Source organism: Coturnix japonica, chromosome 1, assembly GCF_054131305.1.
Source record: "Coturnix japonica strain WE chromosome 1, WE-NBRP24, whole genome shotgun sequence".
NCBI lineage: Eukaryota > Metazoa > Chordata > Aves > Galliformes > Phasianidae > Coturnix > Coturnix japonica.
In genome coordinates, this window is record NC_140663.1 from 7,905,265 (window position 1) to 7,930,871 (window position 25,607).

Below are 25,607 nucleotides of genomic sequence, written 5' to 3' on the forward strand. Positions count from 1 at the left end.
AGCAAGTGATCCTGTGTTATCAGGGCCCTGTGTTTTAGCTTAGAGTGCATTCTTTTTTAAAAATGTTTCTGAGGTTATAAGGGTAAATGTTTTGGAGGAAGTTCCTGAAAACACAGGTCCTGTAGGAATCATACCCTTAATCCATTGGCTTGATTCAGTTTTCAGCACAGTCAGTAAAATCCCACTGCCTTTGCTTGTCTTTGGATTAGACCTCAAGGGTCATTAACCAGTTGAACTAAGCAGTGGAGCAGATGCAGACTTCCTCAACTTTCTACCAGATTGCTATTCAGACTTGTTAGCATCTGAATCTCAAGAGTGCACTCTAGAATATACATCTGCAGAAAACAGCATATATAGCAAATGTGTAAATTTTTTTGTCTTAAGTTTCAAAGCTTATACTTCTGAAAAGAGCAACAGCAACTCTCTCTTTTGGTAACCAGGTACTATGTTCATATTTACGTCCAAGCTTGACAACCTTTTTTAGAGCCTATTCATATTCAGTGATCATAATGCTATTTAATTAACGAATATACCACTTAAACTGCAGTCATCCACTACAGTCAGAGTGCTTTTCCTCTTACCACCATGGAGAGTTGGTTGTTATAATTTCATTTGCTCAAATTAGTGTGTTAACTCCCTCTGAGGAGGCAAGTAGTATGTCGCAGCTTGAGGCAGGACCTCTGCACATGAATCCTTTTAGTTCATGGCAGGGTTCAGGCATGCAAATGTTGACATTTAGAAATTGTTTCCCCAGTAGGTCAAATTAATGCTAGTGGCTATAGGAGGAAAACACTTCTGCCCTGATGCCTTTCATAATTAGACTACCTAGGAATACCTAAATGTTTGCCTTTATATTCGAAGCCATGTCCTCTGCTGCTGGAATTATATTTGACTAAGGAAAACAACAACAACAACAGCAACAAAAAAGAAAAGCTTTATCTTGAATATACACTTGTCGGTACATGAAACAAAAATGATTAGAATAAATGAGCGTAACTTTGTAGTACATTGATTGTACACAGACCGGTAATGTTCCATGATAACTCAGAATTCACTGATTTTAAGGCTGCAAAATACTTATTCTTGAAGATCTTCAAATATATATTGAAACCACTTGATCATAAATACAAGGAATAATTTCCATAAATATTTTATTACTAACAATGACCTCTGTGTTAGAACATCATAATATAGCTTTCTAATGTCCTTCTTTGGTATTACATAGTCTTCAAAATTGATAAACAATTAGATAAACAATAAACAAGTTTATTGTTGTGGTGATAGTTTGTTCCAGATTTAAGCAAAATCCTACAGGATAGTGAATTCTACAGAAATACTTAGTAAGCTTAACTTAAATTATGGCTACATCTGCTTTAAATTAATCTGGGTTTATGAAAAGTAACAGTGTAATAAAGCAACAGAGTCATACCAATTGTATAATCTGAAATCCGTCTCTCAAGAACTCATTTAGAACCACCCAGTAGTGCTTTAATTTGGAAACACTGAATTGGTGTCCAGTTCAATTTTAGATGAATTGCTATTTTAATATAAATAAATAAATAAATATTTCCCCCCTAAATATCTAGAGTTTTCCATTTACGGGAATGTGTTACTATATTACCATCAAGGAGAAATGACTGTTTTAATTTCAAATGGGGTTTTTGTGTAAATGCTCCTTTTCTATCAACAGTGACTTGTGGCATCTTGGATCAATATGGACATTTGGAAGACTGTACAACATTTGAGATGCATATACACTTGAATATTGCACCCAAAGGAGCATTCTTTTGGAGACAGTTTAGCAAAGTAACTGTGAGCTGTTGAGAATGAGTAATATAATTGGGTCTGGAACTCAACTTACTCAGAATGCAAGGAGATTCAGAATGTGAATCAGTGAACTAAATTAAAATTCCCAGAAGGTTTTGCAGAAATTATTAGATTTTATTAATTCTCATTTTATGTAATAAATAAAAGGTACCATGCTGTGCTTTCCATCTCTACGTCTGGGCATTAATACTTGGACTTTACAGGTCATACTCTGAAGGTATCTATTCTATCAGGGTCTGAAGAAAATATGAATTTGATCTCTGTCTAGGTAAAAAGTGTAGTTTTCATGACTGGAAAGACAAATGACACACTAATGTTGCACTAGAGCATCAGAAACAAAACTTTCATTATTTCTTTTTCCTGATGCAAAATTTCACTAAACTTACTTCCTCAGGTTAATGCTGAGGATAATTGTGCCTCTGTGGTGATGCAATGAATAAGCTATCATTTACTTAAATAGTTGAGATACGCAGGATCAGAGATGTGGGCTAGACCTCTAATGTGCTACTGTAAATAGAGAGGAAAACAGTCCAAAAAAATTGGCTGGGAAGAGACACATTTGAGGTATACCAGCTTTGAACCATGCTGGCTTTCCTTTCCCAGCTAATTTCATTGAGTGAAATAGCGCATGTTTTTTATAGTTTTGCAAAAGTATTTTTGCTTTTTTGATTGTTGCTTCAATGGAAACCACAATTGATACAAAGAGCACAATAACACTGTTTGATAGAACAAATTCTCAACTAAAGAATACTCTTTTTCAACATAGCCACCACCATTAGCCATGCATTTTTGCCAGCAATGAACATGAGCCTGTATGCTGTGCTCTGTACCAGTGGAGATGACCAAGTGTTTCACAGCTGCTATGATCACCTTGTTGCAAGGAAAATGCTACCCACACACATCAGCCCAAACAGATGTTAGTTAGAATACACCAATACATGGACTATATGGTGGGTATGGTAGGTCAGTTCAGCCATAATTGACAGTGTGCTCCACAGTCTTGAGACTGGTGTGGGATCTGGTTTTATCCTGTTGCAAGAGGAAGACTGTCTTCTTCTCTGGCCTGACTCTGGATGTTTGAGCCTTCAGCTTAATCAGTGTTGCAGTATAAGCTGTCAGAAGTGAAGGATCCTCTCTTTCCTATCCCAAAAGTGCATATCACTTTACCTGCTTGAACCTTTTCTTTGATGGGGATTTCACGTATCACCACACATTGGCTGCTGGTTTGACTCTGGCTTGTAGTGGTGACACCACGTCTTGCCACCAATAATAGTGTGATCCAGGAAGCTGTCACCTTCAGCCTTGTATCGGCTCAAATGATCCTGAAAAACTTGCATATAGTAATTCTGTTCCTTTGTGAGCATTTGTGGTACCCACCTGACAGAAATTTTTGAGATATTCCAACGCTGCCACAATTGTTTCCAAAACACTGAAGATGATATTCAACTCTGTATACTGCTCTCTGTTTCAAGGACATGACTTGTTTGTTACTGTCTCTGGCAGAGATTTTGTCAGACTGCCCCTCTGCTGACATCTGTCCTACAGAAAAAAAATGTAATGGAATGTTGGGGAAAAGATTCAACCTCTATTGCCATACCACCATTATCTGCCTCTGATGCTGCAAACCCACATAATAAAATAGGAAGCATTACTTTTGGAGCAGCCCTCGTAGTTCAGCCATTTCTGCTGACAGCATTCAGCAAGCATCCAATAAGAAATGGTTCAGCTGACACTGGAAAAAAACATCCTGAACTACTTTCAGTTATCTTTGAAGTCCTCTTAAACAGTGCCCTAAGAGAAGCCTGATGCTACAGGTGATTTGGTGCTCAGACAAATCCAGTTGTATTTACACTGACATGTCTTTGAGAAATCCAAATCTGGTCATGCATTAAGACCATCCAGACAGCAGGTGTAATGTGAATGCTGATAATCCCACTCCTTTTCCTCATATTATGATGATTCTTTTTGCTGTTTGCTTAAAAGATCTAATACCTACCCATTATTTCAAAATAAAAGGTATTTACAAGTTAGAGTTTTGAAATACAGTTGCAGAAAATAGGTTCAGTCACCCTGAAATGTTGCTGTTTCAAAATATTTCCTCTTATCTGGGATGGCCCTGGAGGCTTTGAGGTGAGGCAGAGGGTTAAGGAAAGACCAGGGAGGCTCCATTGGCAGCCACACCACACAGCCCAGGTGAGAAAGGAGTGTTAAATGTTATTTTGTCAAACTACACTTCATATCTTGCAGCTTGGCTCTTCTCAAGACATAACTCATGGCTGTATTTATATGCATACACAGTGAGGTGGTAAATATGCTGGTTCCAATCACAGCCACAGCAAACTCATAATAATGGAGGTTCATAATAGAGTTCTCCACAGTGGGAGAAAGTAGTGTTGGGTTAATCACATGGTGGTAGTTCCCCAGAATACTCTTTAAACCTCTGACAGCTTGAAGTTCAGGAAATCTGTGAGCTAGAATCTGTACCTAAATTAAATAAGCTTTTAAGGATTTCTTACTCTCTATATTATACAACACTGACCTTTGAAATTATGAACAAATATTAACATCTACAACAGCTCATGTTAAGAAACTCCACAGCTTAACTGTGTTTTGTGCAAATCGGATTAAGACATTTTGGAGGGGACACTGAATTGTCTAAATCACTTTATAGTATAATTTCCTAGTGGTATCACAGTTAAAATTTCATGTTTGTTTGTGTGCCATAAAATTTTAGGTGGAAACACACTCCTCCCAGCCATTTTGGACTATACTCAGAATCCAGAAAATTGATGTGAAATTTTATTTAAGTTTTTTGCATTTTGATTCTAGACATTTCTTTGAAATTCCTTGCTCTTCCTTTGGTTGTAAAATCGCTGCAAAAACACTGAAAGTAGAATAGAATGAGTTTTGTTTTGTGTAACCTGAAAGAAATTTAAAACATTGATTGATAGAAGAGCATTAAACATGAAATAAATTAGGCATCTTCTCTTAGTCTATTTTGGCACAGAATTATGTTCAAGGAGTGTCAAAAGTAGAAGTCCCTTGTTCTGTGTGCTTGGAATAAATTGCATTAGCAGAGCTGTGTTAGTCTGTATGTGAGCTACACAAGCTGTTTAACTGCACTGAGTGCTTTCATGCTCTTGCTGAAATTCATCCAAATCCTCACCTGAAGATTAGAGGAAACAAGAGCTATCAGTAGAGAAAAGGATGTAAAGCATGAATTTTACTCATCCATTATAATAATAGGAAAAGACAATTCCTGAAAGTTCTGGATATGTGATCAAAGTGAAGAGTGGATCCCATTCTACAAAGACAAATTTTATCATAAGGAGTGTTGATAGCTATGTCTGAAATTGAAATTTTGTACCCTTATAAGAAAGACTGGATGTAGTTAATCTATGCCAGCTGCTGTACAAAATATAGTGATTTACCTACAAGCAAAATTGGCACAAAATCTATTTCTTTTTCTTTCTTTCTTTTTTTTTTCGTTGTTGTTTTTGTTTTAATCATAGAGCTGTGAAGATTTTTTATACATGTGGACTAATTCACCTCAGTAAATAATGTATGCAGTTATATATTGTGAGCTCAATAATTTAAAAAAGCAATAGAATAAAATCAAAAAGGACTGAATCTGTGCTGGATTTTCACCAACGTCACAATATTTTAAGCTGTAGAAAGACACTGTCTCACACAGTCTCCTTTATCATGGACAATTACATCTGAATTTTCAGTTGTCACGCTAAATTATTAGGAACTGAGAATAAAGCATAGTCCTATGCAGGGATGAATGAGAAAAACAAGCTGGCCTTCTCTTGGCCCAGGTTCTCAGAATTTTATCTCAAACATCATAGAATTCTAAGAAGTTTGTTGCTTGTCTATCACCAAAAAACTTGCCTGGTTTTGATTTTACAGTTAGTTTTATATTTGCTTGATAATTTTTTAAATCTTTTCGTTTGGTTAGTTAATATTGTTTGTTGTAGTTGCTGTTGTGTTGTTTGTTGTTTGAGTGTGTGGCAACACGACGAAGGGAGATGGTTTGAAACTGGAAAAGGGCAGATTTAGAGTAGATATTAGAAAGAAATTCTTTACTGTGAGGGTGGTGAGACACTGGAAAAGGTTGCCTGGTGAGACTGTGGTTGTCCTCTCCCTGGAAGCATTCAAGGCCAGGCTGCACAGGACTTTGAACAACCTGGTCTAATGAGAGGTGTCCCTGCCTATAGCAGGGGGTTGGATGTAGATGATCGTAGAGGTCCCTTCCAACCCAAACTATTCTGTGGTTCAATGATTCTAAGTAAATTCTTTTAGCAGAAAAAATTCTCATTAGAAATTAAAAAACATAATCCTAAAGCTTGCCTACTTAGCCTGCAGCAGTACTGTGTCCAGTTTTGGGCCCTTCACTGCAGGAAAGACACTGAGGGCCCTGGAGCATGTTCAAAGAAAGGCAACAAATCTGGTGAGGGATCTGGAGCACAGGCCTTATAAGGATAGGCTGAAGGAGCTGGGATTGTTCAATTCAGAGAAGAGGAGACTCAGGGGAGACCTTATTGCTCTCTATAACTTCCTGAAGTGAGCTGGAGGTCAGCCTCTTCTCTTGTGTAACTGGTGATAAGACTAGAGGGAATGGCTTCAAGCTGCGCCAGGGGAGGTTCAGGCTAGATGTTAGGAAATACTACTACTCTGAAAGAGTGGTGAGGAAGTGGAATCGGCTGGCCAGGGAGGTGGTACAGTCATCAATCCTGGAGGTATTCAAGGAACATTTGGATGTTGTATTGAGGGGCGTTGTCTGGTGCAAACTATTGATGATTAGTGGATGGTTGGACTGGATGATCTTGTAGGCCTTTTCTAAACTGTGATTCTGTGAAGATAGTACCCTTGGAGCTTCATGGAGGTAAATTAAGATGAGGAAGAATATGTGTATATATATATATATTTTTTTTCTCCAGACAACGTTATTAGACACTGCAGGTACACAAGTGAGTTTAAAGCTAGCTCAGGCATATCTACATTGTGTTATAATCAATATTTTGAGCAAATATGGTTATTGTTCCTTTCTTGCTGTTTTTTTTTTGTTTGTTTGTTTGTTTGTTTTTCCTTGCTTTTTTAGAGGGAACAGCCATTGAGCAAAATCTGTGCTAGAATGGTTGGACCCAACTTACTTATATACAGGCCATAGAAAGTAGAAGATATGACAGTCTTTCTGTCTCATTCCCATGTGCCTTTGTGCCATGGGAAAACAATTCTCTCTCTATGCTGTTAGTCATTGAAAAGGTGTTGATAACTCTGTGATATGGTATTTATTGAGACAATAATGAATTGTTTATAATAAGGTAATCCTCAAAGAAACAACTACACCATTTCACTTTCTTGATAACCAGTACCAGTTCTGCTTGTTGAAGCATAGCTTGTTGATACCAGCAGTATCATACAAATGGCTGAGAAGTGGTTAACTAATAACTGGATCTGAACTACTTAATGAATGAGATTTAGCTGGTCACTTATCAGTACTAGCTGATGATGCAATTTAAGGTTATATAGTGTCACGTTAAACTAACCAAGCACATTCAAGATATATTATTCAAGGTGTAGTGCTGAATTATTGTTCCTAAAGTGTTTCTACTATTGAGTTCAATCATAGAAACACAGAATCATAGAACTATCAAATTATTTGGATTGGAAGAGACCTTTAAGATCATTTAGTTCCAACCCTCCCTCCACCCTCCCCAGTAGTCCAGGCAGGGGCACCTCCCATTAGACCACGTTGCTCAAAGTTTGTGTAGAAAGGGACCTTTAAAGATCATGTAATTCAGTCTCCCCCATGGGGACTGCCCAAGCCACTTCCAACCTGACCTTGAGCACTCATAGACATGAGACATCCACAGTTTCTCTGGGCAACCTATTCCAGTGCCATACCACCCTCATAGTAAAGAATTCCTTATATCTAACCTAAAGTTTAAAACCATTACCCCTTGTAGTTTCACTACATGCCCTTATAAAATCCATCTTCCTCATAAGGTTCTTCCATAGTACTGAAAGTCTGTAATAAGTTCTTTCCGAAGCCTTCTCCAGGCTGAACAAGCCCAGCTCTCTCAGCGTTTTTTCATAGTGGAGGTGCCCCAGCCATCTTTGTGGACCTCCTCTGGACACACTCCAGAAGCTCTGTATCTTTCTTGAGCTGCGGGGCCACAAGCTTGGCTACAGTACTCCAGATGGGGCTTCACAAGAACTGAGCAGACTGGGAGAATCACCTCCCTTAACTCCATTGGCCGTGCTTCTTTTGATGCAGACACGAATATGTTTGGATTTCTGAGCTGCAAGCATACCGTACCTGCTCTTGGCCAATTTTTCATCCACTAATATCCTAATATCCTCAACTCCTTCTCTGCAGGGCTATTCCAAGTTTACTTATCTCCTGTTCTGTACTAATATGTGTGGGATTGCCCTGACCTAGGTGCAACACCTTACACTTGGCCTTGTCAAACTGCATGAGGCTCATGGAGGTCCACCCCTCAAACCTGTTGTGGTCTCTCTGGAACTTCTCTTTTGTCAACTGCACCACCCAACTTGATGTCATCTGCAGACTTGCTGAGAGTGCACTCAATTCCACTGTCTGTGTCACTATTGAAGGTATTAAACAGAACCAGACTCAATGTGGACCCAAGAGACACTATTCATCTTTGTTCTTCACCTAGACAGAGACACTGACTGTAAATCCCTGGATGTGGCCATCCAGACAATTCCTTATCCACAAGATAATAAATGTTTGTAAGCAGTTTTCATTAGCTCATTGTTTTAATGTATAATTTTGCCATATTTTCGAAAACTTTAAGGGTTACAGAAGTTAATACCTAGGGGCTCGTTAGGATACAAATGGGAGGTAGTGAAGATGTAACCTACTCAAATCTTAAGTTACAAAAGTTTTCCCTTAAGAAGAAATCTATTTATATTTAATTAAATCAGATTCTACATGGGGGAAAAATAATAATAATAATAATAATAATAATAATAATAATAATAATTAGTAGTAGTAGTAGTAGTATTTTTATCTGATTTTATAATAATGTTAACTTATATATATATAATATAAAATTATATTTTATAATAACATTAACTGCTTATAACGCTCACAGTTAAATATATACCAAAACCTTGAGCACAAAATCAAATTAATAATATGAGATATTACAAGCAACTTTACAAATATATGAAATCAAACTTTACAAGTCATTGTTTAGTTCAGAGGTTAATATTTTATAAGGAAACAACTCTGAGCAATAGGGATAATCTGGATTCATTTTCAGAGACAAAAAAAAAATAAAAATGTGCAACTAATAAAAGGCAAACAGGTTAGGTTTTGAAATCTAAATGTTTTATGTCTTTAAAATATCATGTGACTCCTTCAATTATTCAAATCAAAAACACTCTAAGGGCTGTCATGTAGCTAAATAGTGCTGACATTAATGAACTAAAATCTACTCTCAGTTTTACAGTATAAAAAACATATGCATCTGTATTTTGAAGTCAAAGGAGTCCATGCTTATGCCGGTGCAACTGAAACAAAACATTGGTGCAACATTCTTCCTTCCAAGTATCTGGTTTTAATCAAACTGTACTCACGGCTCTCAGGTTTTCTTTGCTCTAGTGGAAGGTAAGCAGGAGTGTTTCATTTAAAATTCTTGGATTGCATCATGAGTGCACTAAAAACTGTATATCTTGTCCTAGCTACTTTCAATTGATAAATTGTAATGAAAACATAGTTCCCAGAATGTTCAGTTCAGTTCCGTAAACTGTTTCCAACTACATGTTCAGAAACAAAAGTATTATGACAAAAATAATGTTTCTGTTTTTCTTTTACTCCTTCCAGTAGAGTTCAGTGAAATCAGGTGATTGGCAACTGTTATGATAAGGTGGATGAAGAGGATGAAAGCTAGGATAGATTGAACAGCTGTGAGAGGCTCTGTTCCAATTGTATTTTGATTACTGATAAGATAACGCTCCCTTTTCTCCCTGCAATTTATCTCACTCAAACTACAATAACACAGAATTGCCATTAACAACAAATGCTGTGTAGTTTCAAGTTTATTGGGCTCATACTATACAAAAAAAAAAACACAAAAAAACAGCCTGTTTCACTGTGTGAACTCATGCATCTTGTAAACCTGCGCTTTGTTTCAGTTCAGATAAAAATGATTACTTTTTGATATTCTAAAGTAACATAATACTAAAATTATGTGAAATAATAAGTTTTTGAGGCTTGGGTGTTTTTTTTTGTTTGTTTTTTTTTTTTTGTTGTTGTTGTTTGTTTGTTAGTATGTTCTGTTTTGTTTGCTTTTTAAATCTTTTGCTGATAGTTTGATGAGTTAAAGACACACCAAAATAAGTTTCCTTGCTGAGGGCCTGATCTTAAGCTCCCAGTGATATCTGAGAAGGTGTGGGTGAAAAAATAAACCAAATCTTGCCCCTTCAATCTCCCACCCCACCAAAACAACAACAAACAAACAAACAAACAAACAAATAAAATATTTCAGGCCACTGGATGTGTGTATCACTCAGATTTGGGATACAGACCAGCTCGTCTGGTTATAGATACCTCTCAAGCACCCAAATCAGTTACCATGGGTGTTTGTAATATCAGAATATATCAGTGAAACTTTTCTGTATGCATCACAGCTGTTGTCTAGTTGGCATGTGGAAATGACACAACAAATCCTGTACCTATTCCCTGTTCTATCCCTGGTTTTGCCAAACAGTCTCTGCTGGCTAATGACTTCCAGGAAGGTGTCCTACTTTTCTTTGACTTTTTGATAAGGGCAGATTTCACCACTGACATTCATAACAGTAAATATGGAGGCTATAGAAGAGGTCAGAAGTTAGACTATCCACTCCTATCTTTGCACACTAGAATTGTTATCTTAGAAATCAGCAAACAATCACTCAGAGTAATGACTAATTTATATCTGGGACTATTTAGACAGATATGCAAGGTGATATTATGAACAGGCAAATATACATGCACAAGCAACAAATGCATGTGCAAACCTGCAGCCACCTGATATTCTGTAGCCAAGGTAAAAGCCTGGCGAGAGAAGAAGGAAATGTTCTAGCATGACGTTGTGGGAGGCATTGTTCGCAATTCAGCAAAATCCCTGTTTGATGGTATAACACACATTGACTCATCTTTTATCTACTGCTATGAGATATACAATGAGATCTTATCATTCCAGGCTAAGGAATGAAGGTTGAGAATTTTCTGCAATCAACAACCCACTCATTTGATTCTGAAGCATGTTATGACAAGCAGAATTGACTGCGTAATCCAGTCACTGCAGAGTCACCAGTAATAGGCCAGAGCCAGATCTGAATCCTAGTGAAGAAACTTGGATTTTTCTAGCAAGGGATATGAGGCTTTGATTTTTCATTCTTATCAACAAAAATCTCGACTGGCATGTTGTTGTGAAGACTATAAGGGGATCACAATCCAAGACTCATTAATTTTCTCATTTGAAACACAGAAAAATTCTGCACACTAAAAAGATATTTGCCTGGTCATAGATAAATTTAAAAAATAAGAGAGTTTATTTTGTTTTGCTATTCTATTTCACAAAGTCTACTGAAGGAACACAGACATAAACCAAGGTTTACTGTGAGATACCAAATGTGGATAAAACAAACCTCAGTATTCACATTATGTATTCACATTATCTGTAGGTGTGGTTTTCTGGCTTATTCCTTAATGACAAAATTGTCATAAAAATAAACAAAATCTGCATTCCTTCTGCATGCGTATTTCCATTGATTTCACTTTAGGAATTTGATCGTCTTTGTGTATACATACTATTAAATTGCAGTTCCATTAGCAAATTAAATAATCATGTATTAAAAGGAAGGAAAATTTAAGGACTGGTTTTCTTGTGTAAATTTGCCAAGTTGATCTGGCAAAGTAAATTTTCTGACACAAGTCACACTGGATCAACAGAAATGTCAGTTAAAAAAGAAAGACCGTACAGAGACTACATAAGGACGCACAGAAAGAAGGTCAAAAACCAGAGAGCTTGACACTAGTAGAGAAAAGGAAATAAAATGGAGCAAGCAAAGCAAGGCGGGTCTGTGAATTTTGGTTGCTAAAATGGAGTGCTCATTATCAAAAGGTGGCCCACAAATCTTGAAAAACTCAAACTCCAGTTGATTTCAGTGATGATCACAACTGAAATTTTATTACAATGCAATGTTGTGTTTTTTTTTTTTTTTAAACAAATGGTGCATTTCAAGCTGTTGGTTTGGGCCACCTGCAACACTCTTAATAAATGTGGGTATCAAGCACTAATAACAAAAGCAATGAAGTTTTTAGTACCTTCAAAATATCAGTACTCACTCTAAAGTTACTTCTTATTTCATTTTATAGATGATAGTAAAGTCATAATGTGCAGTTGTTAGTTTTATAGAGAAAGAAAAATGATGATAACTGAGGATGTGTCAAAAAGAAATAAGAAAACACTCTCTGAGCAATTATTGAATCAATGGTTCTTGACTGCAACAGTTGCTGGGAGAATGTTATAATCTTCAGAGTAAAAAATACTGAAAAAAACAAACAAACAAAAAACAAACATAAAAGAATTTAAGAAATGACTAAAAGACCTTTAATATAGGCAACCATTGTATATCTGCACGGGCCATAGATATGCCATTGACTTATTGAGGGCATTCATCATTTTCTTCTTGTCATTGCAATGCAATCTTTGTTGTAAATCTTGGTTTATTTCAGTGCTGATCAGCCATGCACGTTGCCAACATGACTGATCGACACTTAACAGAATTGATGGATATCAGTGACCTTCTGGGATTGTGCCCGGTCACTGCTGTTTCTGTCATTGTCACAGTGATAGTCTCTGGTTGGTTACTGAAAAGACACTAGATGGTAAACACTTTGAAACTAATTAATCTGAGGAAATTGAATACTTGATTTGTATTGATTGTGCAAATGTCATTGCTTTGCTCTTCAAGAGCACTTTCCAGAATGTCATATGAAGCATTAATCACTGAAGAAATAAATGTACTTTAAAATAAACAGTAGAGGAAATACAGACATTATTTAGGTTTTCATCTCTTAGTTTTGTTGTAACTGTATCCCACTTAACTTATCAGTGAATGAGAATCAACAGCACCCAAATGTCATTTTTCTCCTTAATATATATATTCTCTGATTCCTGAGAAGGAGAAACTTGATTTTACATTTAAACTGTACTGCCTTGAATATGATGAGGCCTAACTTTTTTTCTTTTTCTACTATATTCCCTGTGTCAATTCACGATGTCCAGGAGACATGTTCTACCCTTATGGAGAGTAATGGGGATTCAGCTATTAGTTTGACTCCATACTGCCATTTCACAAATAAATAAATAAATAAATAAAAAAAAATCCACTGGTATTACCATTAACACTGTTACACACTCCAAAGAATCATAGAAAATGAAAAAAAAACAAACAAAAAACAAACACACACACACACAGAACCACCCATTTCCCTGCACACTTGTGCCTTTATATTTTCATGTTACAATGTGAAGATATATGAACAACAAAAATGGTGATGTCATTTATTTTTGATCACAATAAACTTTAGATTTCAATGTTACAGTCTGGAATTTTTCAGGAATATTAGAAAAGAAAGAAAACTTTAATTACCGTTTGTAAAATTCTACAATAGAAAAATCATATCAGACTCACTTTAAAGCACATAGCTAAGTGATCTTCCCATTTATATCAGTTTCAAATTTGTGTAACATTGACATCAGCAGACTTTTTTTTTTTTTTTTTTTTTTTTTTAATCCAGAGCCACAAAAGGCAGAATCATACCTCTGTGAGTTCAAACTAAGAGGAGTGAAAAAAATTACAAAGGCTTCTGACAGCTATATTATTAAAAAAAAATGATCAGATACAGATGACAGCAAAGCATTTCTAGCCAAGAGAGTTCTAAGATGAGTTAAGCAGTCAATCATCTGCATCACTCGCTATTCAGTAAGTCGACGTTCAACATCTGAATCAGTCATTACAATGTAAAGAGAATTAGTAAAGTCTAACAAAATGCAAATAAGTGAACTGGAGGACAATGCAGTCAAATTCTAAAACTTGGCTGGAAGCCAGAAGAATTATTTTGACAGAACTGCTTGGGAAAAGAAAAAAAAAAAAAAAAAAAAAAAAAAAAATCTCAAGCAGTATGAATTTTACAGAGTGAAAATGTATAGTTATATTTAGCCAGTAAAAAAATAAGAGAATGAGGAACAAAATTTAGCGCATGATCTGATATGTTTCTCTACTTTAACATCAGTGAACTATTTGATTCTAGGGAGAGATTTTTTCAAATAAGTGCAAAGAATAGTGGGGCAAATCTGGGCTTCAGAATGAATATTCTGATGGCCATCTTCATGTTCATTGGATGCGTTGCCTATTAATTCTCTCCATGCTAGCCTTTATAGAATATCTGCTTCAAAATCCACCTGGTAAATGCAAATGCGATAAATAGGTTTAATACTTCTAGGACTACTGATCTGGAGATGGTGAGATTCTGTAAAAGGATCTTTAATGAAGATTACAAAAAAAAGATAACTTTTTTGTCCTGGTTACAGTAACAGTAGGGGGGAAAAGAAGACAAGTTATGGGGAAAAAAAAGATAAAAAAGTTAATGAGAAGCTTCTTCTAGAACAGCAGCTTCACCTTCATTTTTATCTGCGTAGGGTATGTTATCATTTACTTGCTAATTAATTGAGTCAGTGGTGGAAAACTGAAGTGAACTTGTTGAAAACTAAAACGTCATACAACAACATTCTTCAGTACTGAGCAGAAGCTGGACATTTAGCAGCTGCTCTTAATTGGAAAGACAGACATCTTTGCCTTGGCAAAGCTTGGACGTGACGCGTATGCTAGCTGCCTAGAGGTCTGACTATGTCCTCTCTTGGAGCATGCTCCAAGCTCTTGCTTTCAAATATGTCTGATCCCTCTCTCATCTGTCCCCATCCGTGTTGTGTGAGGAGTTCTGTTGGCATTGATGCAACTGCTTCTGCGCCTAAAACTGTATTTGGTTCTGTGTATCACAAGGTCAGGGCTTGAACCATGTAGGATTCCTCATCATGGGGAAAGTTTCTTATCAGTAACTTACTAGTACAGAGGTGACTTGAAATGATAAAGTTGGCATTGGTCCCAGTATGAATGTAAGTAGAAAGGACTGAAGAAAGAGAGCTTTCATGAAAGATTATAGTAATACACTCTGTATTATTGTATGGAAACATATTTTACAGCAGTTTCAGGCAAATTAATTTATCTTTCTTAATGTTTGTATATAGCCAAGAGGAATTCTGTGGATTCCTGTACTTAAATTAATCTTGGCAATTTCTGTGAGGAGTATGAGGACTAGAAAATTATTCTTAAGTTTAAAAAGAAGTAACTTTATCTAGTTTTATTCCTGTGATGGATAGGTACACAATTCCCAGTATTGGTAAACTGATATGATAGTAATATACAGAAAAAAAGACTGTGTGTGTCTTCTTAACTCATCAGCTAGTCTTTCTTACCCTCTTTCTCACAATTTGTAGATGTGTGAAGCGGTTCTGCATGTTAGATGAGACTTTGTGTTTAAATGTGGTTTTTATCAGCTGGAAATCCTCAGCTTTGTGCTTGCAAATCTCACTGATTGAACAAAGCTGAACTTTGTCCAACAGTTGATTGGATACATGGATAGGATTTTAACTATCTAAAATCTCATACACAATTTTAATTGATTTTGCAGATGACCTTTGTTTGTCTAGAGCTAAATCTCAGTAGCAGTTTGAGTGTGAATACTTGAGATAACAATACTCAGAGGCCCAAGTATGTAATACTTTCACAAATTTTCATTCCATAAGAATAAATTAAAAAATAAAAAAAAAATTTAAAAAAAAAATCCATACAAGTCAAAACATAAGCCTGTATTCTACTTAACCAGATTAAAATAGAAAACATTATCTTTATCTTGCAGAAATGTTGGAATCCAATAATATAGTCAATTTCAACGGACTAGCTAATAGTTCCAGTTACCATACTTTCCTCTTGGATGAAGAACGAAGTCGGCTGTATGTTGGAGCTAAAGACCACATATTTTCTTTCAACCTGGTTAACATCAAGGAATATCAAAAGGTACAGTTAGTCATGTTTTATATATTCTATATGTTTCACATTTTTTTATAGGATTATATGACTCATGTGGTGATATATCAGGAATACTACTATCGCTAAACTGACAAACATTTGCCAGCTCTATGAAGGGAAAATTATTATGAGCCTAAAAGCATTGAATCATTTTTATTTTCCCAAAGTATGAAAATTTAAGTAATAAATGGATAATCCAGCTAATTTGCAAACAAGATATACTTCATGTTTGCTATTAAAAACAAAAGAACAAACATACAATTATAAAAGTCTACAAAAAAGGACTCATTTTTATTCATTCACAGATAGAATCTATTCATGAGTCTGTGTTGATTTCTTATCTTTATCACAGCACTTTAAAGCACTTTGCTCCTACTGCTCATACACCAAAATAGATTAAGTATTAATAAAAGAGAAATAGATCTGTTCAAGATTGGCATTCTTGAAGAGAAGTATAATTTTCCTGTAAAAGATGGAGACAAATTTAAATCTGACAAATATTTTAGTGATGTTTTCGAATATGCTTTCTTGGAGCCTAAATAAAACATTTTCTTTTCTAATTTACTTTAATGATATGCTAAGAAGGTAAACAATGGGATGGAATTTTGATTTGTTATATTTAAGTATTTTGATGACACATTTTAAAATACAGGGAGTACTATTTTATGAGAGATATATTGCTTCAATACTAGGGGTTTTTTTTTTCATGGTGTTCCTGACCTTTTGCCCATTTCACTATTAGCTTCCTAATATGATAGCAATAAATACCTTGTGTTTTTTTTTTTTTTTGTTCAGAGAGAAGACAGGTTATTCATTTGTATTCTCTGAGGAGAAAGGATAAAAGGAAAACTGGGTATTTTCTGTTCTCTTCAGAGCAGCTATAAAGGAAACTAGCTATTTATTTGAATTCCCTGAGGGATTCGTAGTTTAATGTGCAAAACATCTGGAGTAATTAAAGGAAAGAAGGTGTTTCCATTGCAGAAAACCACTCTGTAGAATGGCGGGGACTGTATTCTACTTACTTCACTATTCTTATATGTTTAGAACACTATTTGAAATTCTATACAAATATTACTGTATTAAATAAAGAACTGCTGTTGATTATATGGAACTGAAAGTTGGCAACAGACTTAAACAGGAAGCTTATAACTTGGACTTTAGATTTAAGAATAAACAAAATTCTTAAAGAATTTTGGGGTCTGCTTATTGAGGAGAAAAGGGTCACTGAAGAAACTTCAATCAAAATAACAACTAAGTTGGTACTACAATTAAACTTCATCTTTCAGCGTATTAAAATTAAGTCAAATCCAACCTGGCATTGAACAGTTTCAGGGATGGGACATCCACATCTTCCTTTAACAACCTGTTCTGGTTATATAAGGAAAGCTTATAAGAAAAAAGGAATTTATTCCTTACATCTCATCTAAGTCTATCGTCTTTTCGATTAAAGTTGTACTATCCTTGTACTATCAATACGTACCCTTGTAAAATGCCCCTTTCCACCTTACTTGTAGGCACCTTCAGGTCTTCCTGAAGTCTTTCTCTTCATCAGTCTGAGCAACCCTAACTCTCAGCCTTATAGGAGAGGTACTACAGCCATCTTTGTGGCCCTTCTCTCAACTTTATCAGGTCCTTCTTATGCTCAGGACTTTGTAGCTGAACAGTGATTAGAGCACTCACTGATGAAGACTGAAGAAAAAATGTAATTGAGTACCTCAACTGAGTACTTTTTCCATAATCTTAATAACCAGGCTTCCTATTTTCTTCTGGAAAAGGCCTACATTTTCTCTATTTTTCCTTTCATCACTGGTGGACCCGTAGAAGATTAATTTCTGTCCTTGACATCACTGTCCACTTTTAATTCTGACAGGGCGTTAGCTTTGCTGACATGATCCCTGGCTACTTGGACTATTTCTGAGTATTCCTTCCAGTCTATCTGTCCTTGCTTCCACCTTCTGCAAGTTTTTGTTTTCTGCTTGAATGTGTCCTTGTTCATCCATTCAGACCTCCTAGTGTTTTTGCCCAACTTCCTTCCATTACTTTAAAATGGTTCAGTCTTGCTGACATTTAAACCAAAATAGAGAAAATATCATGGTGTGAGAATCAGGAAAAAGAACAATTTTCACATCTCTGCATATTTTAAGCTGAATAGAAACAGGAAGTAAAATAGAAAAAGTTCTATTTTGTTCCTTTTTTAATACTTGCCTTTTCACTTTCTTTTCACAAACACCACTGAACACCACGGCTGTAGTTCAGACTTATGGCCATTTATATTGCATTATCTGAGACTCCCAACTGAGCAGCCTGGCTTTTTTTTCCTAAAAGATTTTTTTTTTTTTTTTTAATTAAACAAAACCAACCAACCAACCAACCAAAAAAAAAAAACCAAAACCAAAAAAAAAAAACCACCACAAAAAACAAACAAAAGAAAAAACAACTCAACAACCCAAAAGCATGAATAATTGACTGTGAGGGTGTCTGGCTTTTCTCAGTATGAGGTGAGATCCATTTTCTGCAAGGCAAACACTGAAGTAAACCTTCATTTAAGTTTATGCATATTTGAGTAGCTCAATTAGAAGAGAATAAACATTTCTGCTTCAATGGTGTAATGCTTTTCAAATATCACACCTTCTTTATTATTTAATTAACTAAACCTAGAAAAATGCGAAACTAGTAGTGACACTGAAGAGGCAAATCCCTCATTTACTAGGCTGTAACTTTAATCTGAGATTGTATTTCACATAGATCAAATTTACTGCAAGGAAATATCTGCAATTTTTTGCTCTGAGTCTTCATTTCATTACATTGGATTTTAAAGTGGAAGAGTATTCACTAACAAAGTCAAATCTCCATTCGTATTCAAGATTCACTGCTGAGGTTCATAATACAGATTATATTACAAGATTGTTTTACTGTGATTCTTATCATCTCTATTTTGCTACTATCATTTCAATTCTTCATTGTCAAATTTCGTCATAGAGAAGGAAATAAGAATGAGAAAAAGACAAAATGAGTGAAGACACTCTGTAATACTTGGTCTGCAATATGTGATTACTGAAGCATGAAATAACGTGATTTTTGCTCGCTGTCTTTAGATTGTTTGGCCTGTATCTCATTCCCGAAGGGATGAATGCAAGTGGGCTGGAAAAGATATTCTGGTAAGTACAAATCTTTTTTTTTTTTTTTTTTTTTCTTTTTTTCTTTTTTAAAACATTCTAAATATTTTATTAGATTTTATTGTGTTAATTCTTAAACTACAAGGCCACATATTTGAGCTACCTCAAACTTATTAATTCTATACAATTCAGTTTTACCGTTATGATCAGGGGTGAAATTTTAAAATGGAAATCATACAAACGAAATTCAGTTTTATGAGGAAAAGCAAAAGTTTATTCCGCAGAACTAGAAGGGAAAGGAAACATCAGCATGAGGAATATTAACCCTTGCATAATGAATGTTCTTCTGATGTCAGGTTACTGGCATTCTGCTTTATTTTTGCACTCCTGCAGGTCTCAGACCCGCAATGATTCCCAAGCTTCCCAAGCACTTCTTTCTCTTTCTGGCATTTCAATGAAGTCAGCAGTTTCCCTAATTTTTATTTTATTTTATTTTATTTTATTTTATTTTATTTTATTTTATTTTATTTTATTTTATTTTATTTTATTTTATTTTATTTTTTTTGCATTGAGTTCTTACCAATATCAAAATAGTTTTAATATTCTGCGTTTGGTACCTCAGGATAGACAGTTATGCTAGTGTACACTACACAGATAGATAGACACAATTTTCCGTACATTTTCCCTCATACTTCTGTATGTTTTATTCCCTGTATTTAGGAGATAGGACAGAAATAGCCAGTATCTTCTAGATAATACTCATTTTACACTGAAAATAACTGTTGCCTTTATAACAAATGTATGGGAAATGGGAAGACGAGGGTGAAGAAAGGAAAACTGAAGAAAATAATCCAAATAAATACTTACATAGAATACTCAAACGAGAAATCATTGTGATTGCCAAAGTACAACTGGGAGTAGAAGATGGCCGTGTGTGTATAAGCTATTGGCCTGATTTTCAGGGATGATTCTGTAAAATATTCATAATGCCATCCATATGCCTCTAGAGAGCTCCATCTGAATAATTTCCTAGGTCACAATAAACATAATTTCATCATTCTTTACTGAAGACAAAAGTGACAATTTTCTTCATAAAAAGCTGATTGGGAACAGTGAAGGATCTAGGTAAAAAAAAACTAAGAGTTCTAGGATAAACTATATATTTGAAAGGGCAAATGTATTGTCTGATGCTCAAGCTGCCTCATAAGAAAGAATTAAAATTTTTAAATTAATCCTACTTAATGTTAAATTATTTTCAGAGCATATTCAAAATAAGGACTAGACTGCCCTTAATTTTCAGGGTTAAAAAAAAAAAAAGGTGGGGGTGGGGTTAATGTTAAGTATTTAAAAATAAGGTTAAAATTCTGGGCAAATTAACCTTGCAGCTTGATCTTATTCTATGCATTACAAAGTAGAATTTTTTATAGCTTTTGGTGAAATCTAGAAAAGCAGTAAGAGATTCAACACTGAGGATAAAAGCATATTACTTTAATTTCTCATACTTATTTTTAGAAAGCCAGAACAGTACAATAAGTTCAATACATTACGCTAGGCTGATTCTTCTCCATCTCCATAACAAAAATATATTACAAATTGAGCGAGTTGGGAAATTCGGGTTCCTATTCTCCTTCTGTAAGCTTGGGAGGTCTATTAATACTGTAACGAATTTATCCATCTTTAATCTTTTGCATCTTGTGATATTAAGGCAGCTGCATTCACTGATCATGAGAAAAAGGGTAGCCTGTACTTTGCTACTGTGCTGCGTATGACCTAGCATGTTATCTGCCTGCTATGCACCTACACATTAGAAGCAGCACACTCATGAGCTGATGGAAAAGCATAATCAAAAACATGAGCCTAGCACTGAGGAAAAAGGTTTGACATAATAGTAGGACAGCAGTACAGAAAAACGATTGCAAGAACCAGATAATATTCACATCCTTGCGTTGTTAGGGATGATGTGGCATATTTTTTTACTATTGTTATTTTTTATTTATTTTCAGACTTCTCTAGAAATGAAGGTGAGAAATAAAAAAAATGAATAAGTCATGTTTAGTGTGGGTACAGTTTTCATATAAAGATGGAATATATTAGGCCTGCTCCAAAAGTAATGCCTCCTATTTTATTATGTTGGCCCACAATGTCAGAGTCTGATGTTGGTGGTGTAGTAGTAGATGTTGAACCTTCCCATCAATATTCCATTACCTTTTGTTGCCATATGACAGATGGCAGCAAAAGCACGGTCTGATAGACTGGCATCTGACATAGAAGTGCATATGAAGAAAAGGTGTGTAATATAATTCCTCTATGCAGAAAAAATTGAAGTTATTGACATTCATGAACACTTGCTAAACATTTGTGGAGCTCAAACAGTGGATGTTGGTGCACTGAGGCAGTGAGAGGTTCATTTCTTCAATGGCAGCAGTGACAAGAAAGACAAACCACATTCCGGATGGTGATGCACAGCTCTCACATCATTAAATGAAGAGTGTCATGATCAACCTATCCATGTGAATTGGCAGATAACAACCAAGGAAGTTGAATATGAAGTTGAATACTGGCTTCAGTGTATTGGAAAGTGTATGGCAGCAATGTTGGAATACCACAAAGTTTGCACTTGATGAGTCCAATGAATGATCACACAGAAACAGAAAGAACACTGTATGCAGACCATCCATTGAGCCAATATGAGGCTGAAGGTGACATTTTCCTGGGTTGCACCATTACTGGTGGCAAGATATGGTGCCACCACTACAAGCCAGTGTCAAAATGATAGTCCATGGAGTGGTGATATGAGAGTTCCTCATCCAAAAAAAAAAGTTCAAGATGCAGCAATCAGCAGCTAAAGTGATGTGCACTGTTTTTTGGAATAGGAAAAGGGGTGAACTTTCTGGATTTCTTGGAACCTGAAACAGTCATCAACTATGACCACTACATCGTGACGCTGAGGAAGCTGAAGGCTCAAACATCTAGAGTCAGTCCAGAGGAGAATGTTTTTCTTGCAACATGATGAGACTAGGATCTTTGCCAGTTTGAAGACTATGGATCACATGGCCAGTCACGGCAGAACTGTCCTACTGCACACTCCATACTGTCTAGTTTTGGTGCCTTCTCATTTCCATCTGTTTAGGCTGATGAAAAACAGACTGTGTGGGCAATATTTTCCTAGCAACTGTGAAACAGTGGACCATCTCTCATGGTGCAGGTTTTTACAAAATATGGCATGCAGTCTCTTGTACATCGCTAGTGAAAATGCATAGCTAACGGTGGTGCCTACTTTGAAAAATAGTGTTTTATAGCTGAGAACTTGCTCTATCAAATAGTGTTACTGTGCTATTTGTATCTGTTGTAGTTTCCATGAAAATAGATAAGAGGCATTACTTATGGAGTGACATACGTATATTTTGGTCTGCTCAGGTCATCATCTTGGAATATTTACAGCTTCCTTTTATTTCTATAATATAATACAGTACTAATAAAGTATTTAGAATAGCTTCTTCAGCTGTAATTAGAGATAAAAACTATTTAAGGAAATTGTTATTCCTTCTTCATTTATTCCTTAAAACTATTGTCAGTACCTTGGGAGTGTGAAATATAAAGGCCATAAAAATATCTCAACAGTCTCTCATTAGTGAGAACAAGAGAAATAGAGGACAAATAAAGTGCCCTATGAAACATGCTTGATTTAATATTGCTTTCAGCAATGTACCACTGCTAAGATATTAGATACTCCTCACTTGTGAGGGTTCAAAACTTTCCAAATAACAGTCTGTACCTCTACATTGAGATACTTTTAAAAAACATTTTAAATTATTGATCTCCAGGGGAAATGAGTGCTGAAAATGCAAGTCCTCACTAATAGGCCAGGTGCACTGCAGCAGCTGCAGTGCAAGTACAACCTTGTCTCTGCCCTGCTCCTAACCTCAGCTCTGACCTCAGAGATTTCCTCTCATAATTATAAGAGGTAATTTACCATCATTTTTACTCCTTCAGAGGGATTCCTTGCACTGACACTGTCGGTCATGTTGATCTGGGTGCAGCAGGCTTGCAGTACAGGCAGCTGGCGTGGGATTCAAGGAGGGTGGCCTACTTGTACTGCTCTCATGCTCCTGGAATCTGTTCCTTAAGAAGTGTTTCTCATTCATATTTCTTAGCTGCTATTAATTATAGTGCTTAGTGTATGTTAATTAATTAAGTTTTGCTCACTGTATAGGTAAATATGTTTAAAATATGCTTTGAAGTAAGCTAGGTATAAAGAATGCTGAAGGGTTTACCCCAGCTATGCAATGGAACAGGACTTCTCTGATCAAAGTTAAATCTTACATTTTATACAAATTATAAATTAAAAATAACAAAAGCATAAAAGTAGTATAGTTTATGAGAAATAAAAAACTTTAAATAACAAATATTATGTTTGCTTATGCAGTTCAACTAAATGAGCAGTTCTTTGAGGATTTCTTGCTGTTCTGGAACTCAGTCTCTCATTTGATCTATTCTAGTTTTTGCAAGTCCTGTGACTGTTTCCAGAGATTCTTGACTAGTCCTTGGTACTGATTAAAGAAGACAAGGTGTCTACAGAATACTTTTTGGTTTTTATGCCGAAACTTAAGAGTGTGGACGTGTGCATAGTCATATCTCTCCCTAGTGAACCTCAGTATTTTTTTGTCAAGATCTCACAGGCACCTGCAACCCAGCAAGAGCACCTGGCAACCTCTATATTACATATGGGATAAATAATAGGTAACAGGGAAACAAGCAAGCAAGCAAACAAAGACAGTTACAATACCACTCTGATATTTCTGGGATATAATAAGCAAATAAAGCTATGATTGAATGATTTACAAATGTTAGCAGAAAGGCTAGATAGTTTTGAAGGTTGAGATAGAGTAATCTGTTGACTGGAAAGCTCAATTAACATTAAGTTAAATCTGCTGTTAATACCAGGTTTGACTGAGGAACCATAACAGTAGTTCCCGGTGTACACAAATAATTAGAAGAATCCCTGTTAAAGGATATAGTAGATTTTCTACAACTTGATAGCTTCAAAGATGTTTTTCTGTAGTGCACATTAGGATGTTATTTTCAAGTGTGATTTGTGTAATTAATTTAACTGCTGTTATATATCCCAGCCTAAATTAAATTGTTGAAATGGTTCCTTTTGGCTTTGACATACATAAATCTTTAAATTTCAATGGAGATTTAAAAAAAGTCATATAGGACAAACTAGTTGATGACAGACACTTTGCATACAATGTGATTTTTCTAGTGAGATCTGGATGGTGGTATACGGGGAGATACAAAGAGTACCAAGCTACTTTACTTTGCAGCAGCAAGATTCTTCATGTGTTCTCTCAAATGAACAGCTATGTTTGTACTTTGATGTCACTGAATGCAGTAGTTAAGCTGTGTCAGTACAATTCTGTGTATTAACACTGAGTATATTATAGTTTGTATGAGACTGACATCTACTTGGGCTGTTTAATTGTCATTGGACTTCAGCTAGTTAACTGTTACATGAATTTGGCTGTGATCAACTTTTATTACTGATAGCTCTCTAGGTGGTATTTTAGAAGACCTTCAGATCAGAACCATTTTCCTATTCAAGAAGGTGCAGTAGACTCTTTACAGGACATACAGTATAGCTATATACTGTGTACACATCTTTGTATCTTGCATCATTGAGTTTATGGTTCATGTACGTAGAATCATGACTGTAATTTAGTTATCCATTCCTTTCATAAAGGTAATATTCAAGTCAAAATGTTCATGTATCACCTAAGTTTTTGCATTCTTTAAAGTTATTCAGATCTTCCATAAATCATAGGGAGATAAACAGTTCTAAAGCCATCAATGTGCAACAATTCGATTGAAAATGGAAAGAAAAAGTAATTTAGCAAGTGTTCCTCATATCTCATGATACTTTGGCATAATTAAGTTGGCAATGAATGAGCACTTTTCCCTTTAACTCATTTTATTACCGCTGTTGCCTGAGGGAAAACAAAAGAACATGGAGGCAAAAAGTAAAAATAATTATTTTCATGTTATTGTAAACAAAGATCTGAAGAGGGAATCTTAAAATTAAATACACAGTGCTGCCTAAGTCTAGAAAGCTTGCTGCTAAATTCATCTGATAGTCATTGTTTATTAGGTCAATTTACTGCTGGCCCTGGGGGTGTGCCAAAGAGTATTCATCTTTTTTTTGACATGTCCCTTTGGAGAGCATCCACTGTCAGAGTTCCAGCTTTTCTATCACCAATCTTTGTCACCATGACGATTTTCTTTCTGACTCTGCCTCCAGCATAACACCAAAATCCTTTTATAGACTCAGGACACCCTGAGTCTATGGAGGTGAATAAGGAGAAGGTGCATGTCTTCTGGAAGTAGTAAGAGATAAGGTGAGCAACAAATACAAAGTGATGGACCTTCAGTGAGGATAAGGACAGGATTTAGTCTTCTCATTAACTTCCATACAGAGAAATGTGACTTCTG

At 35.6% G+C, this 25,607-nt stretch overlaps 1 protein-coding gene across 4 annotated transcripts in view; it reads left to right on the top strand.

Annotated features, from left to right (window-relative positions):
- Window positions 1-25,607, top strand: part of SEMA3A (semaphorin 3A) — a 316,274-nt gene that overhangs the window by 179,596 nt on the left and 111,071 nt on the right. For all 4 annotated transcript variants that reach the window (XM_015876098.3, XM_085552395.1, XM_015876186.3 and 1 more), the window contains 2 exons: window positions 15,833-15,990; window positions 19,098-19,160. In XM_015876098.3, the coding sequence (XP_015731584.1) occupies window positions 15,833-15,990; window positions 19,098-19,160 (221 nt within the window). The remainder of the gene's footprint in view (window positions 1-15,832; window positions 15,991-19,097; window positions 19,161-25,607) is intronic.